This window comes from Misgurnus anguillicaudatus, chromosome 8, assembly GCF_027580225.2.
Source record: "Misgurnus anguillicaudatus chromosome 8, ASM2758022v2, whole genome shotgun sequence".
Lineage (NCBI taxonomy): Eukaryota > Metazoa > Chordata > Actinopteri > Cypriniformes > Cobitidae > Misgurnus > Misgurnus anguillicaudatus.
Window position 1 is genome coordinate 33,999,434 of NC_073344.2, and position 20,492 is coordinate 34,019,925.

The 20,492-nt window shown below is 37.3% G+C and overlaps 1 protein-coding gene across 1 annotated transcript in view; it reads right to left on the reverse strand.

Annotated features, from left to right (window-relative positions):
• Window positions 1-3,203: 3,203 nt before the first annotated feature.
• Window positions 3,204-20,492, reverse strand: part of tbx19 (T-box transcription factor 19) — a 33,967-nt gene continuing 16,678 nt past the window's right edge. Inside the window, exons 2-8 of the mRNA XM_055212867.2 lie at window positions 14,140-14,404; window positions 9,599-9,733; window positions 7,961-8,022; window positions 6,799-6,857; window positions 5,645-5,833; window positions 4,782-4,917; window positions 3,204-3,532 (exon numbers count right to left, since the gene is read on the reverse strand). Of these exons, the coding sequence (XP_055068842.2) occupies window positions 3,295-3,532; window positions 4,782-4,917; window positions 5,645-5,833; window positions 6,799-6,857; window positions 7,961-8,022; window positions 9,599-9,733; window positions 14,140-14,404 (1,084 nt within the window). The 3' untranslated portion in view covers window positions 3,204-3,294. The remainder of the gene's footprint in view (window positions 3,533-4,781; window positions 4,918-5,644; window positions 5,834-6,798; window positions 6,858-7,960; window positions 8,023-9,598; window positions 9,734-14,139; window positions 14,405-20,492) is intronic.

Here is a 20,492-nt window from a genome sequence, read left to right on the forward strand (position 1 = left end):
CGTAATATCACTACGCCCGCCGCAGCCACGTTACAGCAGCAAAGCCACTGATCAATACGCCAGAATGAGAGTATAGTCCCAACCATATCTGCCTAGAAAATCCCAACCTTCAATTTTCTGTCGGTCCACATACATGATGTAACTACAGAAGAGTCAAGTTTTAAATTGAAAAAAAATATTGAAACTTTTTGGTTATTTTTTGGGTGCGATGCTAATGGTCTAGTCAGATTCGGTGGATTGTGCTGGGCTGTGCTGGGGGTGGCGGCGCCGGACCCGGAGATTGGCTGAATGGATTCCAGAACATTACAAATCAAATGTTTAGGAGCTGGAAAATGAGCATATTATTATTATAATTATTTCAGTTGGCCAGTTTTATAAATGTACGTAAATTACAAGTAACAAAGAACCCACAAAAAATTCAAACTAAAACAACGTTGGTCAACAAAATCTCTTAAAACCTTCACTACGTCACCGAAATCTACATCGTCATATAATCTGCAAAGATATAAATATAAAGGCAGATTGTTACAATACAACAACACACAGTTACAGTGAAGAAATAAATTAGCTACACAATAAAACAAAATGTTTTATACATAGTGTATAATAACAATGACGAGTGCATTCAGAACATTGCTGTGGTCTTTTCTGACGCCGTTTGTATGTGGAAAAAAACTACTGACTGAGTATCTACTGCATGCCCAAAGTGTCCTAAACTCATGCCAAAGCCCCATTCACCAGACAGCTGTCATTATTCCATTACACGCACATGAAAACAACAGAGCGGTCCACTCTACCGCCACGATTAAAATAACATTTTCAAGAGCGGAGAAATATGATGGGGGAATAATTGCCTATCTTTTTATGCAGCATTTTAAAACTGCAGGTAAGTGGAGGCCGCTTTTGGAGAAAGTGTAGCAGCGCACGTGTGCATGTATCTGTAGTGTCGTGTAAATGCAGTCGTAATGTGTTCGTGTTTTTGTCTTTGAACGTGTGAATGTAATGAACTTTGTGTGCGTCTGTTTGTACAAAAGGTAAAGGGCCAGGTAAGCATGAAAGCACTCTGCCTGCCAAAACTCTGCTGTGTTACAAATGCCAAAGTGAAGTTTAATTGATTAACTAGGCTAACCATTTACAGAAGCCTAATTGCTGAATTCTACCACAGTTGTAGTTAAGCTAAGCAAATACGAATGAGGAAACAAATGAGAGATTTTGTGCGCCCACAGGAACTAAATAATGACAGTGTTTTCTTATCTTTGACTTAAAGGCGCACTGTGTAACTTTAAGGAGGATCTCTTGACAGAAATGCAATATAATATACATAACTATATTATCAGTGGTTTATATAGACCTTATATAATGAACCATTTTGTTTTTATTACCTTAGAATGAGCCGTTTTTATCTACATACACCGTGGGTCCCCTTAAGGGGGTCGTACACAGGACGCATAGAGTCGCGTCTAGGACAACTCGGAGGTATCGTAAACCTTAAGTGCACATTAAATAGCGCAAGCTTAGTCAGATAGCGTCGACTTCAAAATGATAAATATATGTTAGCAGCCAATGTTAATTGTTAATGATTTGGGACAAATATGATGTTATTTAATGTTAAACTATGTAAGTGGTGCAATAGGGATTAGAGCAACTTCCTGAGTCAAAGCTGGGTGCCGCGGACAGGCGCCACCTGTCGGCGCCGGTGTGTGTATACTCATAGAAAACAATGTGTTTGATTTTTTTTTAGAACGGCGCGGCGCTATGTGCCGCTGAGTTGCGCGTTCGGTGTGCGACCCCCTTTAGATGGAAGTCGCCATTTTGTGCCCCATGTTTCTACAGTAGCCCTAAACGGACAAACTGTTCTAAAGAGCGCGTTTTGTCACTCTTACTGTGCATTCAGACCGCCACCGGCGAGAGCGTCAAAGTGGCTGGAAGTCATTCATTTTCAATGAGAGCCGGCAGCGAGCTCCGGCGAGCAGCGGCGCGGCGCGTCATGTACAGCGTGAGCGTCGAGGAGAGTTGAAATCAGCTCAACTTTATGGTAATGAGATATGAGGCGGTTCGGCGGCAACCAATCGGAAGGCGGAAATGTTCACCGGCAACCAATCGGAAGGCGGAAACCTCCGCCTGAGAGGAGTTCAGAGAATGCATTCGAGCGTCAGAGCGTCCACTACAACTTTTCTTTAGCGTCGTTGTCAGGGCAGCCAGAGCTTTTATTGACGCTCTTGCCGGTGGCGGTCTGAGCTGTTAGTTGTGAGCTGTGTGGACTGAGCCGTTAGTTGCAATACACAATTTTACTGCTAGATGCTGCAAAAATGTACACACTGTACCTTTAAAATGTTCTTTGGAGAGCCATCTACAGCATCATTACCAGTCTGTTTACTGGCTTTAAGGGGCGGTTCACATATTGCGTCCATCCAAACCGCTTTGAGTTAAAAACATTTCAACTTTTCAGAATGCCGCAAGCGCACCGCGGGTCATGTGACAAGAACCAACCAACGGATGCGTTTTACGCGCGGTTTTAGACGTGAAATGTGAACCGCCCCTAACACATCACCTTGTTTGCCAGCAAAGTGCTTTCCAATTGAGCAATAGGAATGACAATAATACCGTTTTATCATTAACTGTACAGTCACATAAGCTACAAAAGTGAGTGACACCGAGCGACATGCACTCGCTTGATGGGCATTCCTTGTTTAGTATCTAAAAGTGGTATCAAAAGTCACTTCAGAGGTCTTGTTAAGTTACAAGAACGATGTTTTTGTATTTAAAAGTATTTATTTCTCGATAAAAGTAACAAAATATATGAGGTAAAATGCTAAACTTATCAGATATATAAAGAAATACGCATTTTCCGTCATCTTGAATTATTTTCTTAGACTCGAGCCACTGACCTACATCACGCTGCCCCTTGATTCCGATTGGCAGTCGCTTTGTCGCATTGCTCAGCATTTGCATAAAATAGCCTTCTTGCCTATTTCGGCGCTTGTCGCTGGCAAACGGCCACTCCCATTGAAAATGAATGGTAGCCTGTCGCTCTGTCTCTTGTAGCTAATGTGACTGGGGGGTAACAATGTACAAACTATACCAAGTTTCGACAGTACAGCAATACACTGAAAGCACAATGTTTTTAAAGATGGCCCTGTCCTGAATGCTGCATTTGCAAAATGCCTTTAACTTGTCTGTGGGACAGTAAGGTGACAAAGACCCACATTGGATTGGGACGAATGGCTAAGAAATCATTTGGGATGGGGTCGTTTACGCATCTTGCATGCCTCATTGTAAGTTTAATGAGAGCATTCAAAATGAGTGGGTGGTGACAGAAGACCAGCTCACCCCGCCCACCCTACTGTGACTGGCTTGTTCGACAGCACCCTCGGCGCCGGTTGGTCTGTGACCCGGCAGTAACGAGCATGATGATGTGGAGGAGCCACCGTCATCTGCGGGGTCCTCCTGAGTGTGCGTGGTGTTCGCAGTGCCCCCTGGAGGGCTGGATGACACAGTGCAACTGCTCACAGTCCACAGGCATGGATACTGACTGTAAGGGAAAAACAAGTGAATGCTTTATTGTCATATTATTTATTGTCACATACCTTTAAAAAAACAAATGAATCAACGGTATAAAATACTCTTGGTACTAATAGAGCGCGCTGGGATGTATTTTTGTAGGCAAAACCCAAAAGCAAGTTAGCATTTTAGCACTTCCGGTTCTAAGTCAGCGTTTTGAAAGGGGGTTTTGGTTAAACACCTTAAATAAGATCTTGGATTAACATAAGGCCAAGATATTTTCATTTTTTATTCGACGACATAAAACGCACCAATAATACCCCAACTCATGACTTTTTAAAGCTTTAAAGTGTGTTTGTCACATGGGACTACAGACCGGGGGACTTTAAATGTCATCACGCATGAAGATCTCCAAAACCCGCAACATAGGCACAATTCTCAACAAATATTAATCCACAGAGAATTTTCTTCTCAGGGAATATGTTTTTAAATGTGTTTAATAAAGTTTGAATTAGCTTTCGGATGCTTGCTGATGATGTTGTTGTATTTGAACGACCGTGGTGCAGTTTTCTTATAGCCAAATGTTAGCTTTATATTTCTAGTAAACGCATTTAGACTTCATAAAAGTTTTGTTCATTTGTGAAGATTATCTTGTTGGACAAAAAGTGTCTAACTTTTGTTAAACAAAGAGCTTATCTTTTGAGATAAACCAAAAGTATAAGAAAAATGAATGGGGTCCTGCTTATTTACGTGTTGGCCTACAAAAAAACGTCATCCCCGTGGCACTCTTTTATGATCAGGCGTGCGACACACATCCTGAAACATTTTGATCGCCTTTTGGTGACTAACTGCAGTATAGGTCATAAACCCCACCATCTCCGTGCACACGCTCATCATGGTCTAAATATAAAGATTAAAAGTTTATTAATCTGTTGCTAAATTTCCTTACCAGCACATCCCTGAAGACTTAATTCGTTTTGTTTGTTTACGTTTTGACATTTAAAGATGTTTTACCATTTAAAAGCTGGAGAAACTTTTTTTATTTAAGGCTTAAAATATCAAAAAGATTATATTAGTAAAACTCTGTATTGTGTGGCTTTTGCACTTTTTAAGTACACGTGAATACCGTCATTTAGTGCCTTTTTATAATAAGTGAAAAAACAACTCTGTTTTTATCCGATTAGTTGACTAATCGAAAAAAATTGCCTGATTAATCGATTGTGAAAATAATCGTTAGCTACAGCCCTAGATGCGACTTCATAATTTTTTTTGATTCTGACCTGCTGGCTCCAGAAGGGCTTGGAGCAGGCTGCATGGATAACATCGCAGAAGGACCAGGAGGAGACACACCTGTCCAACTTTCGTGACCAGAAAACACTTGCACCGCACTTGAACTCCGATTCTCAGATAGAGACACTTTAATAGAAAAAATAAAAAAATGTCAAAGAGAAACCAGTCACAACTAGAAAACCCTTAACTAATTTATCCCAAATTGCTTAAAATACATAAACTTTCAAAGCCAACAGAAAACAATATTGATGCTTTTTGCTGTTTTGAAGGTGCAGTGTGTGATTTTTGGCGTCGTCTGGTGGTGGGGTTGCGGGTTGCAGCCGGCGGCTCGGTCCGCTGCTCACCCCTCACTTTTGGAATGCAAAAAGAAACTACGCTAGCCGCCACCGAAAAAAACATGTCATCATCGGAGACAACTTAGTAAAAAAAGTTTGTCCGTTAAGGGCTTCTGTGGAGGTATGGCGGCGCAGAATGGCGACTTCCACGTAAGGGACCCTCGGTGTATAGCTAAAATTGTCTCAGTCTAAGGTAATAAAAACATAAAGGTTCATCATAAAAAGGTCTTTGTACACCCCTAATGATATAGTTTTGAATATTATTTTGCATTTCTGTCAAGAGATCCTTCTAAAAATGACACACTGCACCTTTAAACATTTACACCTACACCTTTTATCCAAAGCTTCTTACAGTGCATTCAAGATATACATTCAGTATACATGTTTTCCTGGGATTAAACCCGTGACCTTTGCACTGCTAACACAATGCCGTGTTGTGCAGGTTTTTATTTACACAGAAAGTAGAAATCCACTAAAGCATTACCACTATTGCTAATGCAATGTTCAAACTGTCCTACCTGAGTGTTGAGCACAGTGATGATGGTGGCGAGGCAGATAGGGTGATGGGTATGGTGCTGCTCGGTGCCCATGCAGACTCGGGTAGTGTTTGTACCCATGGTGGGGGGTTAGCGGTAAACCCCCAGCGTATGGAAAGTTGCCACCACCAGCAGAGCACAGCGTCTCTGGGTTTGATATGAACCATCCACCTGCAAACCAAATAAATGGACCTTAAAGGATAACTCCACTTTCATTTGAGAAAAATCCAGATGGTTGACTCACCCCCATATCAACCAAGATGTTTGTGTCTTTATTTGTTTCGTCGAGAAGAAATGAAGTTTTTTGGGGAAAACATTTCAGGATTTTTCTCCATATAGTGGACTTTAGTGGACCTCAACAGTTTACAGTTTCAATGCAGCTTGAAAGGGCTCTAAACGATCCCAACCGAGGCATAAGGATGGGCCAAAAAATTACCACAACTTCTCGTCTTGCACTACATTGTGGGAGGTTCTGTGGAGATTGCAGTGTTGCTTGCAGCTGGTTGCCGGTGGCTCGCCGGGGTTTGAATTTATGTTATTTACTGGCAACATTTTGTTCAAAGTTAAATGAACATTGAACATTTACAGTAAATAACATAAATGTAAATCTACGGTAAGTTACCGGCAACCAGCTGCAAGTAACACTGTAATTTCTACTGAATTTTTTACAGTGTAGCCTAGTGATGCGCCAGCACAACCTTACGTATTACGTAATCACGTCAAAAAGTCATGCGTTACATATGTCAAATGCACACTTTTTAAACAATAAAGTGACACAAAGACATGAATTAGTTTCATTCCACATGCACTATTGTGGGAACGGTCCTCTTTCTCCACACTTGTAAACACTGGAGCGGTAGTTTCGCATACGTGATTACATTATACACGCTGGCGCATTACAAGGCTAGTGCCCGAAAATTACGATTGTTTTGCTAGATAAGACCCTGGAATGTTTTTCTCAAAAAAATTAATTTCTTCTCACCTGAAAAAAAAACGTCTTGGATGACATGGGGGTGAGTAAATTATTATTTTTTTTTTTAATAAAAGTGGAATATTCCTTTAATAAGCGTGTCTAGATCAGACAGAAATTCATATTAAGTAATACAAAAATACAGGAAGCAAAATAAAGCATTTACAGTGCGGTATGCCCATGTGCGGGTTTTCGCCTTGAGGTTCTAGATTCTTGGGATGGCTTCTGTTGAGACAAAAAGAAACCCCATGATATTATTAGAAATCAATACATATTAAATGTACATATACGTGAAGGTTACCTTATATGGGTGATAATATAACTACACACTGTAAAAAAATTCCGTAGAAATTACAGTGTTACTTGCAGCTGGTTGCCGGTAATTAACCGTAGATTTTAATTTATGTTATTTACTGGCAAGAGTTTGTTCAAAGTTAAATAAATTTTAAATATTAACAAGTCTTTATCTTTACAGAATAAAACTATACAATAACAGCCTCATGCAAAGCATTCTGGGAACCAGAAATCATCATCAACCTTTTTCTGTTTTTTGCTTCAGATTTTGTTTCCCAGAATGTTTGCTTGATGCTGTTTTTTAGTTTTACTCTGTAAAGACAAAGACTTGTAAATGTTTAATGTTCATTTAACTTTGAACAAAATGTAGCCAGTAAAAAACATAAATTTAAATCTACGGTAAGTTACCGGCAACCCAGCTGCAATTTCTACAGAATTTTTTTACAGTGCAGGTGCAGCTACAGTCATTATTTTTTATGCCTTATTATAATTAATAATAATTAATTATTTTAATAAAACAAAAAAAGAATATATTATTTAAATTGTATTTTTTTTTAACATTATTGTAGTATTTTGTACTTTTATTTGTATTAATTTGTTTGTTCTAACTGCTAGTTTTGAGAATTGGCGATTACGCCTCCCTCCCGCCTTGGTCTTCTATATATAAAACTATTTATTTCTGTATAGAGTGATTTAATCTCCGTTCTTGTAAGTTATACTGTTAGTAAAACCATTCAAAGATCATTTTGCCAGTATTGTGTAATATCTCACACATTCTTCACTGTAGCCGCTTCAGATCTCTCATTGTCACTTCACACTGCGGCTCCAACAAGCTGCTTTACTCACACATGTGCTCTATTCACAGCGTAAACGTTTAATAATTGCTCGCTAATCGCAGTTAAATTCGCACAGGCACTCAAGCTTGACTAGCGCTAATGCCTACCATGATATCAGGAAAATAATTGTCAAAATATATATTGTCAAATTAATAAGAAAACTTTTACCAGTGACCAAGTAATTCATATAAAATGTACCTTTCCTTAGCATCAAGGAACGCTTTCGCAAAAGGGTTGTGTTTTATCTTCAGTGCGGTTATCTGTGAAGAGAAGATGACCAGATGATTTGTGAGGGTATAAAATACTTTAGAAGTCACTTTTATTGTACGTTTATCTACTAGATGCTTTTTTCCAAAGCAACTTAAGAGTCTTTTATTTATTCTCGGGGCTTCCCCCACACAACAGGATTTTTACGATTTGTGATCAGACGGCCCCAACGTGCTTCCGTGCAGATTTAGATGCTCTAAAAGGATTAGTCAATTTTCTTAAAAAAAGTCCAGATAATTTACCCACCACCATGTCATCCAAAACATTGATGTCTTTCTTTGTTCAGTCGAGAAGAAATTATATTTTTTTAGGAAAACATTCCAGGATTTTTCTCATTTTAATGGACCCCAACACACTCTAACAAAGCGATTTTCTCCAAGCCCTGATAACAGTTGCATCTTAAACTATGAAAGCATTTTTAGCACACAAACACTTGACAGAGCTGACAAATATTGCGTTATTTACTCACCGTTTTCCACGTCTAGATCCAGAAAGGTGTTTTTAACCATGATAAGTAAATTCCGAAAGTGGTGATTTTTTTCTAATAACGCGTTGTGTTTTTCGTTTCATGTGTTACAATACTGATCAATCTATAGGTTATTTAGTGCTCTAACACCTCCTGTAGTTTCAATGTGAGGATATCCTGTAGGACGAAATTAAAACTTGTTACTTTTGTCCCGCTGCTAATACTGTTGTATATATTGAAAATTGATATTTTTCTAATTTGATTTAATTTAATTTTCATAGTGAACATTTTTTATTCTCAACAATTTAAGTTTGTACTGTTGGTTGCTTCTAAAACATTTGATAAAACTGAAATTTAAAATAAAGATCCACCTGTGTGTTACTTTCGTCCCAGCTGACATGTCAAAAGTAACAATGCACTACTTATGTTCAAAGTGAAATTATACTGAAGTCGTTTTGTTCAAAATTACACCTGCTATTGATAGACACACTTGTGAGTTATTGACCACAGTAAAAATATATCTCTGTCTAAAACATTATCTTTAAAAATTACATTTTTCTGAAAAATGGTACTTTCGTCCCTGCTCTCCCGTAATCCTTTAATAGGATCTTTGTGGGCCTGTAAGTTCCACAGAGAAATTTTAACATCCAAAAAGACTTTTCATTGCATGTAGTGGAAAAGGTTCTAGTAGAGAAAAACATTATTTCAAGAATCTTTGACTAAAATGTTATTTGGGGAACCAAAAATATCTCTTTTATTGCATTTCTGCTTATAAAAACCTTTATTTGTAGACATGTTGACATGACATGTAGACATGTTTTTTTTTACATTGAACACAACATAAACATACTTTAGTTTGGCATATTTGTGACCCCATCTGTGAAATCTATAAGTCTCATATTCTAAAGAATGGGAGCAATAAAGTTTGATTTCAATCTTTGACATGACCTTACTCAGACAATATTAAAGATATCAAGGTTATATTTGAAAAATAAAGTTTCTTACATTATGTAGGATGATTTTAAACAATTGATCACAAAAAATGACTTTAGCTGGGTTTTCACTGGCAGTGTCACATTCAGCCTATATTACAGATGCTGTACCTCTTCATTCTGGTAGGCAGTTACAGCGATGAACTGAGTGTCTGGGAAAGAGATGTTGGTCACCATCCTGTGGTTTCCTCCCACGCGAACGATGTGAATTTGTGGCTCATACTTGTGAAGAGAATTCAGCATAATCTGGACCAAAGAATCAGAACAGAATTAGCTAAAACGGTAATGGTGGATCAGTTAGCGGCAGGGCTGTATCTCGTTCAAAATAAAAGTGATGATGCCTTCAAATTCTTAAATTGAGGTAGCAAATGCAAAATTGTAATTGAACGACATTTATATGACCAGTGTAAGTGTTGTTTGTGAAAATATATTTCTTTTGATTATAAATTAATTCAATTTTATTTATATAGCGCTTTTAACAATTGTTCATGGTAACAAAGCAGCTTTACATAAAATAGAGACAAAGAAAACAAAGAATAGCAACATTGCAGTGGCAGTACAATGTAAAAAAATCCGTAGAAATTGCAGCTGGGTTGCCGGTAATTTACCGTAGATTTAAATTTATGTTATTTACGCTACATTTAAACAAAAGTTTTATATTTTAAATTTATTTAACTTTGAACAAACTCTTGCCAGTAAATAACATAAGTTTAAATCTACGGTAAATTACCGGCAACCAGCTGCAACAACATTGTTATTTCTATGGAATTTTTTTACAGTGTACAATGTAAGTAATATAAATGTCATCATACACTTAATATAATATGTGGTAGGCGTATTTTAAAATGTATTAGATTCTGAAGAAAAAGACAAACTGTTAAAAGTGTGAATAGAGTGGCATAAGTAAAGAAATAATCTGTCTATTCTGTTATATATCTTCAATATTGCAATTGTTTTTCCTTATGCAATGAGATTCAAATAAAAACATTTTTTTTTAAATAACTTTAACAGAAATCAAAAAAATTCTCCCAGTAGTCTCAGCGTCAGAAGGGATCTCAACAATGTCTCAAATAGTGCTTCAATGGTCACCTATGTCATATATATACACTGTAAAAAGTCCCTTTTTGACCCAGTGCTGTATTTGTTTCCAATAAAAGTTATTATTAAGTAGATCCAACTTTCATTTTTTACAGTGTACACTCCACAATTTATTTTTAACCCAGCGTTGGGTCAACAATTGGATAAAACAACTGGGGGCCGCAAGATTGTGCCAGGGGGCCCAGTTTTATTTCATAAAATACATGAACTTATCATAAATTCTGTGTAATTAAAAAGGCTACTAACTAACAACTTTATATTGTATAATTAAATGTACGTTTTGTTTAATTTTAATTTTACGATTTAGAATTCTTTGGCGGAGCACGAAGGGCACAGGGAGTGGGCACTCCGAAAAAGTTTAAGTACCACTGGATTAAATGACCCTTATTTTCAAGGTTATTTTCAACCCAGCTCTTGCGTCAAAAGAGATGATCCCAACAGTGGCAGCCGGTGACTTCTTTTTCGAGGGCACTCGATGCGAAGTTTGTCATAACATGTATGAAGCCCGTCATGTGTGTGTGGTTTCTTTTTTTTAAATATGTGTTCTGCGCATCGAGAGATCCTGTGTGCATCAAGTGTCTTGTCAAAATCGTGCCTACTGCAGACGCATCTAAAGGGTTTATGATAAAAGAGACGCTCGCTCGCGTTTACTCGCATAATCTCATACGTAATCAGAGTTTACTGTTAAGGGAGTGTCTTGCATGTATTTTGTGAACGTGAGCGTCTCTTTTATCATAAACGGTTTTGACGCGTGTGCAGCAGGCATTTATTTTGACGAAACACATGATGCACATGGTTTACATGATGCAACAAACGCATATTTTGAAAACACAAGCAAAACACATGACACTCCGAACACTTATTTTGAATTTGCGCCCCTCGGATGAGCAGTCACGAGCCGCCACTGGCCCCCAACCAACCCACTACGTTGTAATTTAACCTATGCTGGGTTGTTTCAACTCAAAATGCTGGGTTCGTCCCTTATTGACCAGCATTTTTAAATGTGATAGCTTATATGTTTTATGTCTCATTCTGTTTCACTATGTCTAATTATTAAAACATACACTGTAAGAGTTTGCTGTAAATATGCAGCTGGTTGCCAGTAACTTACTGTAGAAGATAAAGACTGAAAATGTTTCATGTTCATTTAACTTTGAACAAACTGTTGCCAGTAAATAACATAAATGTTAAATCTACAGTAAGTTACTGGCAGCAAGTTGCCAGTAATACCCAGTAATACTGTAATTTCTACAGAATTTTTTTACAGTATAGCTTTTTTGTTTTTGATGTTGTCCACCTTAGCAACTTTCCTTTAACTATTTTGACTTTGTGTGCCATTGGTCAGTCTCAGTTTTGCAATTTCGTTTAGTGCGGCAAATGACGTCACGCTCAAATGTTCTGAAATGTCTGACCTTTTTCAATTTGCATACTGCATTATCTATATTCTCGGACAAAATTCTTCGGATGACTGCGGTGACCGAGCACGCAACCATCTATCGGCGTAAAATCAACAAAATTCAGAGAACGAGATGCGCAGAAAGAGCCCTGTTTTACTCTAATTGGTAGATTACAATGCATGATGAGGGGTAGGTACTCATCTGCATGGCTACAGGGCACATAATAGGCTTTGTGTGCTTTTCTCTCCCCTCTGCCTTTTTTAAATACGTTGCTTTTTGAAAATCTAAGGACCGATGGCTAAATTAATTTTGCATAGAAAAAACACAGGTAATTACCGTAATGTACAACTAACCACAGCAATTATTTCATTTGGAGCTGGTTCTCTCTCATCATCCTCTCCTGTGCCAGCGCCGCGTTTAAAAACCCCGGTAGATAGAGAACAGAGGGGAACAGAAGAGAAGGGGGTAGAGGAGGGGTCATGTAAATACCAATAATAATTCAGTGGAGGAGTCACGCGGGCTGGAGCACCTCACAGTGGCCCTGCTGAAAGCCGGGATGGCTGGCTGAAGTAGACCATTTCTGTCTGAACGGCAGGAAGTGCATTAAATGAGAAAAGTGGCAATTAAGAGCTGTTTATTCCTGTTTACATGCAGTCCCCGCTGAACAAAGGGGCTCCATAGGTGAAGTGGATGCAGAGGAGAGCGCTAATTGTATAAATGCACACTTGAAATTTCCCCGTGGCTGCGCGCGGGGTGATTAAAGGCAGGCCAAGACTCCTAAAAGCTACGGAGGCCTGTTTGGAGCTCTGAGAGGCTACTCAAGATTACGGAACAGGGCACGGAGAACACAACATGAGACGTATGTGTACGAAATGTGCGTGGGGTTTATGTTGAAGTAGACTTTTTACTTGTCAGTCTATAAAAAAGAAACTGTGCCGACTTAACAAGTTAGGAGTAGTGGAAGTACATAGGGAAGAAAAACAGTGGATGAATTTTATTATTTGTTTCATGTAAGAATGTTGCAGAGAGCATCTTGGGTTCTTCAGTGAAAAGCATGAAACATTTTGGGTTGTTTTTAACCCAAAGCTGGGTACATATTAGGCATGTTGGGTTATATATACCTATGCTGCACTGTAAAACCTAAAAGTTAACTCAACTCAAACCATTTAAGTAAACCGGTTGCATTAGTTTTAAAACACGTACATTTGAGTACTTTGAACTTAAACAAATTGAGTCATATGCAGTTATGCACTTATATTTAAAGGAATAGTCTACTCATTTTCAATATTAAAATATGTTATTACCTTAACTAAGAATTGTTGATACATCCCTCTATCATCTGTGTGCGTGCACGTAAGCGCTGGAGCGCGCTGCGACGCTTCGATAGCATTTAGCTTAGCCCCATTCATTCAATGATACCATTTAGAGATAAAGTTAGAAGTGACCAAACACATCAACGTTTTTCCTATTTAAGACGAGTAGTTATACAAGCAAGTTTGGTGGTACAAAATAAAACATAGCGCTTTTCTAAGCGGATTTAAAAGAGTAACTATATTTTATGGCGTAATAGCACTTTTGGGAGTACTTCGACTCGCCTGAAAAGTCAGCTCCCCTTCTCCCTCTCATAATGGGAGAGGGAGGGTGTTACTGCGCCGAGTCGAAGTACTCCCAAAAGTGCTATTACGCCATAAAATATAGTTCCTCTATTAAATCCGCTTAGAAAAGCGCTACGTTTTATTTTGTACCACCAAACTTGCTCGTATAACTACTCGTCTTAAATAGGAAAAACGTTGTGTTTGGTCACTTCTAACTTTATCTCTAAATGGTACCATTGAATGAATGGGGCTAAGCTAAATGCTATTGAAGCGTCGCAGCGCGCTCCAGCGCTTACGTGCATGCACATAGATGATAGAGGGATGTATCAACAATTCTTAGTTAAGGTAATAACATATTTTAATATTGAAAATGAGTAGACAATTCCTTTAAGTTCACACTACTTAAATATAAGTGCATAATTACACATGACTCAAGTTCACAGTACTTAAATTTATGTGTTTTAAAACTTAATTGGCCTAATGCAACCGTTTTACTTAAATGGTTTGAGTTGGGTTGTTGTTACCCAATCATTTACACAGCATTTTTTTAAGAAGTTAGTACCTGGCCACCTCCACTGAGTTTGTTGGTGAGTTTGACTTTGCTGAATGACACTGGAGCCTTCATCCAGTGCGCACCGAAGTTGGGAGAGTCGGGGTGGATGTAGACACAGCTGTGGCTGTGAGGTTCGGGTTTGCCCGCAGGTACCCACTCGCCGTTTACGTACTTCCATCGGTGCCCATCTGCAGGACTGAAGTCCAAGAGGAAGGAGTACATGGCATTGGGATCTAGACCAGTAACACTGACCTTCAGGACTGGGAACATCCTCCTAGAAAACACATATAAAGAAAAGTTTTCACTCCCAAAAAATAATAATAATTTATTTGCTAAATGTAAAGACTCAAGTCATTACAAATATTTATGTTTGTGGAAAACAAAAGATAATTTGAAGAACTGATTCTCAAATCATGTTTCTTTATTAAAAAACAACAACAGTATTGTTAAAAAGATGTTTTCATGATCATTTCTCGAGTGAGGCTATAACGATTTCAGCAGTAACACGCAGCTTTCGTGGTCATCACGTAATTTCCTGTAAACTTTGCGAAGAATAAGTAACAACAAAGTCATTTTAAAGTAGTTTATATATATAACAAGTAAAATGAACAACACATAGATTACATAGGAAGCCAAAACATTTGTTATTTTCGACGGAGTATTTGTTAAGAGTTCCGTTTCAGCAACTAGTCAGACCATTAAACAAACAGAAACCGGAAGTTCCGACCAGACGCTTATTGCGTCACCGCACTTGCACCAAAGATTTTCAGTCAAAAATATAATTTTGGTCTGTTTCTAGTTGCAGAAAATATATACACATTATAACTTAATACAGTTTATATAGACAACATTTTGAATCCTTTATGGCGTTTTGAATCTTTTTTGCTAATCTTTGTCTCCTTGAATAGTAAGTGCTCCATGTCAGAAAACCATACAAGACATTGAGTAAATATTTTCAACTATTTATTCAGCAAACGCACAAACATGATTTATAAAGCTTTGATTTTCGATTTTACTCTTAACAGTTTTTTTTAATTAGAAACTATATTTTCAGCATCTCAATTTAAGTGAGATAAATTAAAACGAGTATATAAATATTTTAATATTATTAATAAAACTTGGTATGAATCCATACAGTCCTTTTGCTTTAATGACAGCATGTACTCAAGCTGGTATGAAAGTTTCTAAAAGTTTCTTTTCTTATTTGATTCATGTATGGTGCAAAGAGCATCTTGGGTTGTAATTGCATGAAAAATAACCTAAATTTCTTTGTGCTTCATGTCAGAAAGCCATGCAAGACATTCAGTAAATATTTCTTCAGTAAAGTTACGCACAAACATGATTTATAAACTTTTCACCCAACAATGATAACACTGCCTAATAAGCACAACTTTTATGAGAGCGAATTTAAGTAATTTTCCAATTTTTCTCCTCTTTATCTTTTATGGATAAGCGGTTAAAGAGGAGCTGCTAATGGAAGGACATCCATCTGTAAAGCTGATCCCACTGAGTTCACCGTAAACAATTCTTTGCTGCCTTAAAATTTTTAGTTGCAACAACTCAGATTTACAAATCATTTTAACTTACTATTATTTATTTTGACTGGAGATGAGTTGTTATAACTTATAAAATATAATTTAAAAAAGTCAACTTAATTTTATAAGTTGTAGCAACTCATCCACAGTCAAAACAAACAATTGTAAATCGACATAACTTGCAAATCTGAGAAAATTTTAAGAAAGCAAAGATTTCCCCCTTCTGGAATTTTTACAGTGTGAGCTTGTCAAGTCATCAGCTCAACATAATCACAAGAAGCTTATATAATTCATTTAATGACCATTTAAATACACCGTGTACCAAAACCAGCAACACAAAACAATAAAGCTGCCTGGATGACAACTTTATGGATTTAAATGCAATGTTTGATTATAATGTTCACATTCCAAATGAACCCCTTACTGAAAAGTTCATCTTAACACCGGTGCTAAATCAATGTTTTCAGATAAACACGATTTGAAGAATAAAAATACTTGCATATATTTTTGCATGAATTATTATAGTATTGTGTCAGAAACACTTCTTTATAAAATTTATACTTAAATACACACTTCACATCAATTCACTGGCAAATTTTAATCCAGCATTTTATATTATTTAGTAATAAATATGTGTAATTAAATTCACATATTTTATTCATTTGACTAGTGTTGTTTAATATCACATAAATGTAAAAAAATTAATTAGGGGCCAAGCCCGCAGGGCGGCAGGCCACTATTGCGTTTGATGGTTTTTAGGGGCCAAGCCCGCAGGGCGGCAGGCCACTATTGCGTTTGATGGTTTTCTTATTATTATTAGGGGCCAAGCCCGCAGGGCGGCAGGCCACTATTGCGTTTGATGGTTTTCTTATTATTATTATTATTATATTTCTTCTTCCCCAATGGGAGTCTATGGCAGCCCTATGAACCGTACATAGGAAAATGAAACAAATTTGGCACACTTGTAGTGGTGGTCCTAAATAGTCATGTGACCAACTATGGGGTCTCTAGCATTAACTCTATAGCGCCACCAACACTTCAAAAATTCAATATTCAAATGGTTATAACTGTAGAATCATTTGATCAACAAAAACTCTACCTACTACATCTGAATCCTCTCCTCACGCTCATTACAATGACCACCTTACATTAAGACTCCACCCATTACAGTAGCGGCCATTTTGAAAAGTACAGTATTTCGTTTTTTCGCTACTACTTTTGCAGCGTTCATTGCATTGTTACGCAATTTGGCACAGAGAATCTTTGGACCGAGCCGCAGAGAAATGACCGAACAGAATTTTGATTTTTATCTTTGTTCAAAAGTAATAATTGCGTACATTTATCGATGTCGACCCAAAATTCGTTCTGAGTCATTATCTCGGTCATTCTTTGATCAATTGAAATGAAACTTGGTACCCTTCATTAGGACCATGAACGGTGGTACCATGCCAAATTTGAGGACAGCGCCACCTATGGGTCATGAGATATGAAAAATTGATAATTTTGCCCATAACTATTGAAATGTTTGATAGAAAATTATGATCTTAGTGTCTATGGATTCCTTGGCTCATGACCAATCTGTCGATATATATTATGCCGGAAATGACCAAACCGCCTGTCCACTATTTTGAATTTTGCTTTAAATTGGGATAACTATTATTCTATATAATGTATCGGCACAAAAATTGGTAGGAAGCATCGGTATGATGTCCTGAAGGTACTTGGGAAATCTGAAGACAGCGCCACCTAGGGTTCATAAACTATATAAAACAGCCCATAACTTCTGAAAACTTTGTCTGATATTCATTTTCTTTGTGAATTTATATTCACTGGTTTAAGTCGATTGCAACGATGTCTCATTTGTCAGTTTTCAACATTCTGTTCATATCTTATTTCATAGCATATGTGAAGTAGTTTTTTCGCTACTACTTTTGCAAATTAAGTCTATTTTATGCCAGGCTCTGCTCACATAAACTTTGGAACAATCCGCACAGAAATGACCAAACACATTCTTTATATTCTCTGCCATTCCCGAGAAATACCTGTCCAAAGTTGACTGTCCCTGTGACATTGTCTCTTCGTCATATTAAATTATTATGACTGCATTATAACATGTTGTGCATTCCTATACAACATGTTTTTCTTGACTTAAACTTTAACTCTTCTCACTTAAACTATCTGATTCTCATATAAATTGTAATTTTTTTGTTATTTCTGCTCTGCAATGTCATGTCTGCACCTTCCTTCCTCCATTTGAATGCTTGCAGCTCTGAAAACCTTGGCTAGCTACACTGCCTGTGTAGCTCAGTCTATTAAATCGCATGCATCAAAACTTAGAGGTTAAGGGTTCGAATCCCGTCTGATGCATGTGTTATGTTTTTCTATTAATATTTGTTGTTTTGAGTTTATTCTCACCTATTATTCTCAACCAGTCTGTTTTCCATGTTCTGCATGGCTTGCAATTTGGTGGCCAAGCATCATCACCAGTTCAAAAATGCAGTAGCGGCCATTTTGAAAAGTACAGTAATCAGTTTTTTTGCTACTACTTTTGCAGTGTTTGTTGAATTGTTACACAATTTGGCTCAGATTATCTTTGGACTGAGCCACATAGAAATGACCAAACAGAATTTTGATATTTATCTTTGTTCAAAAGAAATAATTGCGTACATTTATCGATGTCAACCCAAAATTCGTTCTGAGTCATTATCTCTGTCATTCTTTGATCAATTGAAATGAAACTTGGTACCCTTCATAAGGACCATGAACTGGGGTACCATGCCAAATTTGAGGACAGCGCCACCTATGGGTCATGAGATATGAAAAATGGCCATTTTTGCCCATAACTATTGAAATGTTTGATAGAAAATTATGATCTTAGTGTCTATGGATTCCTTGGCTCATGACCAATCTGTCGATATATATTATGCCGGAAATGACCAAACCGCCTGTCCACTATTTTGAATTTTGTTTTAAATTGGGATAACTATTATTCTATATAATGTATCGGCACAAAAATCGGTAGGAAGCATCCGGTATGATGTCCTGAAGGTACTTGGGAAATCTGAAGACAGCGCCACCTAGGGTTCATAAACTATATAAAACAGCCCATAACTTCTGAAAACTTTGTCTGATATTCATTTTCTTTGTGAATTTTTATTCACTGGTTTATGTCGATTGCAACGATATCTCATTTGTCAGTTTTCAACATTCTGTTCATATCTTATTTCATAGCATATGTGAAGTAGTTTTTTCGCTACTACTTTTGCAAATTAAGTCTATTTTATGTCAGGCTCTGCTCACATAAACTTTGGAGCAATCCGCACAGAAATGACCAAACACATTTTTTATATTCTCTGCCATTCCCGAGAAATACCTGTCCAAAGTTGACTGTCCCTGTGACATTGTCTCTTCGTCATATTAAATTATTATGACTGCATTATAACATGTTGTGCATTCCTATACAACATGTTTTTCTTGACTTAAACTTTAACTCTTCTCACTTAAACTATCTGATTCTCATATAAATTGTAATTTTGTTATTTCTGCTCTGCAATGTCATGTCTGCACCTTCCTTCCTCCATTTGATTGCTTGCAGCTCTGAAAACCTTGGCTAGCTACACTGCCTGTGTAGTTCAGTCTATTAAATCGCATGCATCAAAACTCAGAGGTTAAGGGTTCGAATCCCGTCTGATGCATGTGTTATGTTTTTCTATTAATATTTGTTTTGAGTTTATTCTCACCTTTTATTCTCAACCAGTCTGTTTTCCATGTTCTGCACGGCTTGCAATTTGGTGGCCAAGCATCATCACCGGTTCAAAAATGCAGTAGCGGCCATTTTGAAAAGTACAGTATTCAGTTTTTTTGCTACTACTTTTGCAGTGTTTGTTGAATTGTTACACAATTTGGCTCAGATTATCTTTGGACCGAGCCACATAGAAATGACCAAACAGAATTTTGATATTTATCTTTGTTCAAAAGTAATACATTTGTCAACAGGAATAACTTTTAAACCATTTAATCAACTAAACTTCTATGGAGAATATTTGATGGGGTAATCTATGCCTTCCCAGTAGCTCAAACAAATGCGTGATGGGCATGAAATCCAGAGGTTGCGGGTTCAAATCCAGCGTAGGGCAGCAATTAAAATGGTTCATACAAATGATATATCATGTAGAGTCAAATGTTTGAACAGGTTTGACTACCTACAGGGGATTTAAAAAAATATTCTGTTCTTGAGAAAAATCTCTCCAAACTTGAACATACACATTGTCACTACAGCAATCTAGCTTAAGCAGCTGTCTGTATGTATGTCTCCCCTGTAGCTCAACCAGATGAGTGACAGGCATGAAACCTGGAGATCATGGGTTCAAGTCCTGGCTAGGGCAGAAATTGAAGTCTCTTACTTTAGAGTCAAAAGCTTCAATTCATTATTTGTATTTTACTTTATTATTTTTACAGGTATTATTTCGTTTGTGCTCTTTTGGTTTAAGTCTCATGTGTAACATGTATGATGCTTTGGTGGTTCAATTGTTTTCTAGGTCAGCATTGGACTAATCGGTCCTTCTTTCAGCATGCAAATAAATATTATACTTCAAAATTTTTATTTTTTCATTATGTTCATTCTCATCTCTGAGTCCTGTGTGCTGATAGTTCCCATACATATCTGCTACATTGCATTCTTCAATTGCATGTCCTTTCAGCTTCGTTGCGTGTTGCAGGACCATTGTTGCTTGGCCCCGTATCGCTGTCTACAGCTATATTTAGGGGTCAAGCACCGAAGGTGCTGAGACACCTATTGTAATTGTTAGTATTATTATTATTATTATT